At 36.7% G+C, this 6,783-nt stretch overlaps 1 protein-coding gene across 1 annotated transcript; it reads right to left on the bottom strand.

The window, feature by feature from the left end:
* Window positions 1–1,802: 1,802 nt before the first annotated feature.
* Window positions 1,803–6,373, bottom strand: LOC147851065 (calcium-transporting ATPase, endoplasmic reticulum-type-like). The gene is made up of 8 exons (XM_087335455.1): window positions 4,821–6,373; window positions 4,634–4,733; window positions 4,380–4,501; window positions 3,958–4,236; window positions 3,380–3,763; window positions 3,174–3,283; window positions 2,795–3,023; window positions 1,803–2,719 (listed from the first exon to the last, which is right to left on the bottom strand). The coding sequence occupies exons 1-8, from the start codon at window positions 6,204–6,206 to the stop codon at window positions 2,144–2,146; spliced, it is 3,186 nt and encodes a 1,061-aa protein (XP_087191581.1). The 5' UTR covers window positions 6,207–6,373; the 3' UTR covers window positions 1,803–2,143.
* Window positions 6,374–6,783: the final 410 nt, after the last annotated feature.

Below are 6,783 nucleotides of genomic sequence, written 5' to 3' on the forward strand. Positions count from 1 at the left end.
CTCAATCACATTCAACCTATATACTCCATGTAGATCATCAAACAAGAATCCATTTTTTATGCTCTATTTGTACTATAGACGCCAATTATGAAGGTAATCAAACATTGCCTTATATGATGGGTCACTATGGAGGGTGAAGCTCTAGCTTCATCAGTGAAAACACATTGAAATCAGAAAACAAGATCATAAATAGTTAATGAAGCCCAAAGTTGTGATACAACAAAGCATGTAGGAAATTTGTGCTTGTGCCACCTCATTGACTATACAAAATGTGTTGACGCCACATGTGACCCACACCCACCAACATTGCCCACAAAATAAATGCTTCAACAAAATGAAGGGTGAGATGATCATCATGCATCTAACCCTTTGCACCAAACATTACCCTCATGCCAATGTTTAAGGAAAATAATGTCACATTCTATGTAATAGCATGACTTTCATGTAATATCTCTACGTATGTAATAGCATTGATTCATTATGCCATTTTATGTTGAGCAACAAATGACCATGCATGAGACTTCAAATACACAAATATATCTATGATTGAATCCAATATACACACAAACTCTAAGAAGGTGAGAAACTCTCCTTCACACTGTAATCATAACTATACTCCCATCTCTAAATAACATTTCTCCCTTGCTCTCTCAAAACTAGTGAAAAACTATAATTATGATTTGAGAGAGAGAGAGAGAGAGAGAGAGATAAGGCCGTCAAACATACAAATTTAAGGTTGTTTAGGGATTCCATAAAATCATACCTTTCAGCCTTGCACTACACAATCTCATACAATGAGCAATGTTATTAATGAGATGAATTGAGACAGAAAACAGCAAAGTAGTTTTGATGTCACACTTAATATTATAAAGTAACTTTTATGTTTTTTCCCAATCAACCAACATTACATGGAAGAAAAGTTTACTTTGGCAAAAGTGCAAGTATCACTATATGTGTATATTTTATTCTATACTCAAGTTTTATGTATAAACACAATGCAGTATTCTTTACATCACTGATGTGTAATTTAAACGATCCTTTGAACCTGAACTGCCATTTAATGAATCATTACACAATAAATCAATTTCAAGTTTAACAGCTTTAAAATATATAGAAAAATATAAGTCTACAAAATTAATACGAAGACATGAGCAATAAAACTTGTGATCTGGATTTATTTAACATATTGGGAGGTGTTATAGTTTATGATGTATGAATTAATTTATATTGTACAATGACCCTATAATTCATGTAAGTAGCTTAGGTCATGTTTCAAGCTTGGCAATCCAAATGGTTAATCTGCCAAGCTAAATAAAAAACTCTTACAATTTCAATATGTATTGAAAGTGAAAATCTATCTTCTCAATTAGCAATGACATAATCTTGTGAAGTTGAACTTTCACATTTTTCATGCTCTTTTTCCTCTTGAATGCATATGATTTAGAATTTCCCATTAGGCCAATTTAATTCATTCTGTCTTGAAATGCCCATATTATACTTCATGCCTTCAAGATAGATAAAGAGTTTAACTACGGCTAAGGAATGCTAGCATTTTTATCATTAAAAGCCTCTTCAAATGGCCTCATTATACCACATGCCTTTAAAAGATAGATAATGAGATTAACTACATTTGGAGAAATGCTAGCCCTATTTTAACACTTTGACCTTGAAGACTCTATCCATGGCTTAACCACTTGGTTTAATGTTCAGCACCCAAGATATTTTTATTGCCAAGCTTATGCGAATATCATAATTCAATATATTTTAAAATGTACAAAGTACAAAGGCAAATGAATAATCTTTTATCATCTTTGCATATCTTGTATTGAACAGGTTACAAATTTGAATGTATTGGTTACAACATCAAGCTCTATGATGGCTTTCACAATGATTATTCTTCACTATGATGATTTACAAACATATTTCTTCGCACAACTCTCCACATTATGGTTGGATTAAGTTTCTAACCCCATAGTTTCACATGGTTGAATGAATTGGTTAAGATATTGTCATGCAAGCAATTTCATTCTTCTTTGGAGTTCCATGGCTTTATCTCTATTTTCTATGAAGCCAATGAAGTTTCTTCTATGGGCAACCATTGATGCCTTTATATGGGGTTAAATTTTACTCACAGTAACAAAGATCACAATTGTTTAATCTTCTTTGATTGTTGGTGGGATGGTTGTGATAAGCTCCTACCCACGGCCTTCAACAACTCATCTATTAGTATAACAGGAAAAGACACTAACAAGACCAAACACCATTCATGGAAGGTGAGTGGGACAATGCCAAATATTCTTGTGAGGAAAGGAACATAGAGTATCAAGATGTGGAGTCCAAATGATGTGGACATTGCTAGAAGAAGCCAAGGGTTGGCCCAAGGAGGCATCACAAGAAGGCTTCCATCCTCTGATAACGCATTTAAAGAGTTAAACATTTCTATCGACACAAGCACGGAGAGTGAAAGGGTCGTTGCTTTTACTTTCCCTCTCGTGAAATACTCACATGGGTTGTCACCAAAATTGAGCATTTCCGACCCTGTCATGAAAGGAGCAACCGAAAAACCCTCCCAATTGTGGCATTCACCCCACCTTGTGAGTTGAGAGAAGCTCACTAATGTATGACCGTCAGTGGAGATATCAATCCCCAAGAACGATCCATGTGTGTACCATATGACAAATATCCCTACCGTGGCCACGCCAACATATAGACCAATCACCTAAAACAAATACAAGTAAATTAAGAAAACAAGCAGAAATAATGTAAGAACACATTTTTATGTCGTTGGTCATACCAAGTATCGAAAGAAAATCCATGCATTGATTAGTGAATCGTGTTTTGTTCGAGGCGGCTTTTTCATGATGTATATGTCTGGAGGGTTAAATCCAAGTGCTGTCGCAGGTGGTCCATCAGTCACAAGGTTTACCCATAAAAGTTGGACTGGGATCAAACCTTCTGGTAAACCTAATGCAGCAGTCAAGAAAATAGATACCACTTCCCCAATGTTTGAAGATATCATATACCTATCATAAAGAGAAACTTATTAGATAGTGCATCTCTTTTCCATTCATTGACAGTCTTGGTTTCTCCATGCATCCCTTTGTAAAATAGTTTTTAAGGACAACCATTTATAACCTTTGACATAGTTGTCTTTTTGTTTGTTCATGCCATACCTAATGAATGCCTTCATGTTGCTGTAAATCGATCGACCTTCCGCGACTGCAGCAACAATGGTGCTGAAATTATCATCAGCCAAAATCATGTCTGCTGCATCTTTGGCCACCTACATGAATCAAGTACAGACATTATTAATTTGGTTAGAGGTATCATATACATATACATGTGGCTGAATTGAGGTGCTTCAAAATCAACCACATACTTCTGTTCCTGATATGCCCATAGCCACGCCAATGTCAGCAAGTTTCAAGGCAGGAGCATCATTCACCCCATCGCCAGTCATGGCAACTACTTCACCAGCATCTCTCAGCATTCTGACAATATCTTGCTTATGCTTGGGTTCAGCCCTGGAGAAAACACGGCCACCGGAACCGGCCAATATTTCCATGCGACTCTTCAAAGGCAAGGACAAAAATTCCCTTCCAGTGAAGCTCTTTGATGTCAGATCTTCATCCTCGGTGAATATTCCTATATCTTTGCATATGGCTTCGGCAGTGTTCTGGTTATCTCCGGTAATTACCATGACTCTTATACCAGCTTCTCCACAATCATTGATTGCTTGTGGAACTTCTTTCCGGGGAGGATCCTAAAGTTCAACAAAACCATGCAAAAATATTCACACTAGCTCAATATGTGGTTCTAAAGTTCAATAACACAAGATCAAAACCATTTCAGCATATGGTCCTAAAGGTGAACAAAACAACAACACAAATTCAAAACCAGTTAAATATTTGAGCACTCAAGTTCACCTTGCGTGGCTTCTAAAACATCAAAACTTACTCTCAATCCAAGGAGACCCACAAATATAAGATCCTTCTCAATGTTGCCATAATTAGCTGGTTCTTGCAAGAGAATATGAGCTGCATGGTTTTCACCATCATAGTCCTTAAATTCCTTGAGGTCCTCTTTGAATGCTAAACCTAAGCATCTTAATGCTTGTGAAGTCATACTCTGCATCTTATGAAGCAATACAGCCCGTGATTCATCATCCAGGGGGACAACATTTCCATCAGCCAATTGAAGAAATGAACTTCTCTCCAAAATATTTTCAACAGCGCCCTTAAATATAAAACAAGAAAAATTAACAAAGTGACATGGAAGGAAAATGAATGAGAAAAAGTATCTTGAATATGGGAAGATATTTGAAATTTTGTGCATATTCACAAGCATTGAAGACCTTGAGGGTTCATGTAGAGTGTTACCTTCACAAGAAGCTTGTTGTGTCCATCAATGGTTTGGACAATCACACCCATAGACTTCCGAACTCGATCAAATTCTAGAAGTGCCAATCGTCTCCTTTTTTGAGCCCACCAGTCACAGGTGACTACATAACAATTTAGTCCACAATCATGATATTGACACATAAAAAAGTACATTATCCTTCCATTTGCAACTAATCAATGAATCAAAAAATATATAAATATATATATATAGAGAGAGAGAGCTTGATCACAACCTAGCTTTACTCTTTGATCATACTGTGGGTTTATCGATGCCTGTTGATCCAGTTTACTCAATCCTTCTTTGTCCGGAATGCCCATTTTCTCTACCAAAATCTGCAAGTGCATGTAGATGTTAATATTTCACCTTGCTGATTTCTCAACTATGTCAAGATAAAACTCCCTTCTTCCAGAAATAATCACCTTGAGAGCTGCTTCTGTAGGCATGCCAATAGCTCGAAATTGACCCAATGTACATTCAACTTGAGAATCGTTGCATAACGACGCAATTTCAGCAATGCTTTGCATGTTACTATCCATCTTACCTTCATTATGCCATCCACAAATACCTCCGTCCTTTGGATCATAAGTAGTACCCTTCACTTGATATTCTCTTAAGGATCCTGGATAGTGACCATTGGCTACAAACTCTACAACTGACATCTGGTTGGTTGTAAGGGTACCCGTTTTATCTGAGCAAATCACAGTGGTGCAACCCAATGTCTCCACACTAGGAAGCTTACGGACAATGGCTTTTTTTTGAGCCATTTTCCTTGTTCCCAATGCCAAGCATGTTGTTATCACTGCCGGTAAACCTTCAGGAATAGCTGCCACAGCTAGTGCAACAGCTATCTTTAGATAGTACGTGCATTTCTGGATCGAGAATGTAAAATTTGAAGGATATCCATTGACCATCTCCCAAGACAAGAAATTCTTGTAGTTGATCATCCACACAAAGAAACAAATAGATCCAATCACTATTGTGAGTGTTTCAGCAAACTCATCTAGCTTCTTTTTTAACGGTGTGTCATGATCTTCCAAGGAAGCTTCTTGGATTTGTGATTGGATTTTTCCAATCTCCGTGTCCATCCCAATGCTAATGACAATACCAACACAATTTCCATTTACGATGGTAGTGCCAGAGAAGAGCATACATGTTTTCCCTTGAATTTCTATATCATCTGATGAAGTAGCTGAGGTAGTTTTTAACACAGCGGTGCTCTCACCAGTAAGAGAGCTTTGTTCTACTCTTAGTGTAGTTGTGGTTAATTTTGCAAGCCTAATATCAGCGGGCACCTTATCACCCACTTTCAGCTCTACAATATCTCCGGGAACAAGCTCTCTAGCTGGGATTTCTGATACCATAAGATCTTCTCTTATCACCTTAGCCTTATCTGGTTGAAGATCTTTCAAAGCTTGGAGAGCATTTTCAGCGTTGCTTTCTTGCCATACACCCACCAATGCATTCAAAACCAATATAGCGAGTATAACTAGTGGCTCGACATATGCAGATAATCCAATGTCTGTTTCAAATTGGTTTCCTTCAAAGAGAATCAGCAAGAATGAGACGAAAGCCGCAAGGAGAAGAATCTTCACTAATGTATCATCAAATTGCTCTAGCACAAGCTTCCATGTTGGCTTCCCCTTTTGTTTCTCAAGCTCATTATATCCATGCTTTTCTCTCCTCTTTTGTACATCCACATCAGAAAGCCCAGATGAAATATCAACTCTATATTCATGCAGGCATTGATCTACAGATCTAGCCCAAGCAGGATAAGGTCGTGTTGTTGGTTCTTCTCTTGATTCCATCTCAGCCTCTTAAGCCACCAAATAAATAGTATGGTAACTAACTATATTGAGCCAATGTCGTAGATATAGATCTCTTTTTTTTTGCAGGTATAGCTATGGAGGGGTACCAACCGTCATGAATGCATCAATAATTTCATGATGAAATATGGTGTGGATTTAGAGATGTATGTACATATCAGAACATCTGTTGTGCATATGACAACGGACTCCCCTGTTCTGATGCACTGTTTTATATGAAGCTTCTCTAGAAGCTTCTTGGAAATTTCTTGGAAGATCTACCTGTCTCTGTATATATTTTAGATCATAATAATAAATAAACACAAATATACCCCATCAAATACTATCATTTTTGGACTTGGGGAACAAGAAGCAGGAAAACTTAAACAATATTTAGTGGAAAAATAAATAAATAAAAATTAGAACCATTTATTTAAATAATGGGTTTTGATTAGAGTTTCCCTTTTTTTTTAATTCCTTTTTTTTAATTTGTTTTTTTTTCTCTCTCTAATTAAATGAATTGGTTTATTTTCAACTGCATGCGACTTCCATTAAAAAAATTGAAATCTTTTTTTTTCCT

This window comes from Azolla caroliniana, unplaced genomic scaffold, assembly GCF_043228905.1.
Source record: "Azolla caroliniana isolate FFs.n. ecotype wild unplaced genomic scaffold, voAzoCaro1.0.p SCAF_20, whole genome shotgun sequence".
NCBI classification, from domain to species: domain Eukaryota; kingdom Viridiplantae; phylum Streptophyta; class Polypodiopsida; order Salviniales; family Salviniaceae; genus Azolla; species Azolla caroliniana.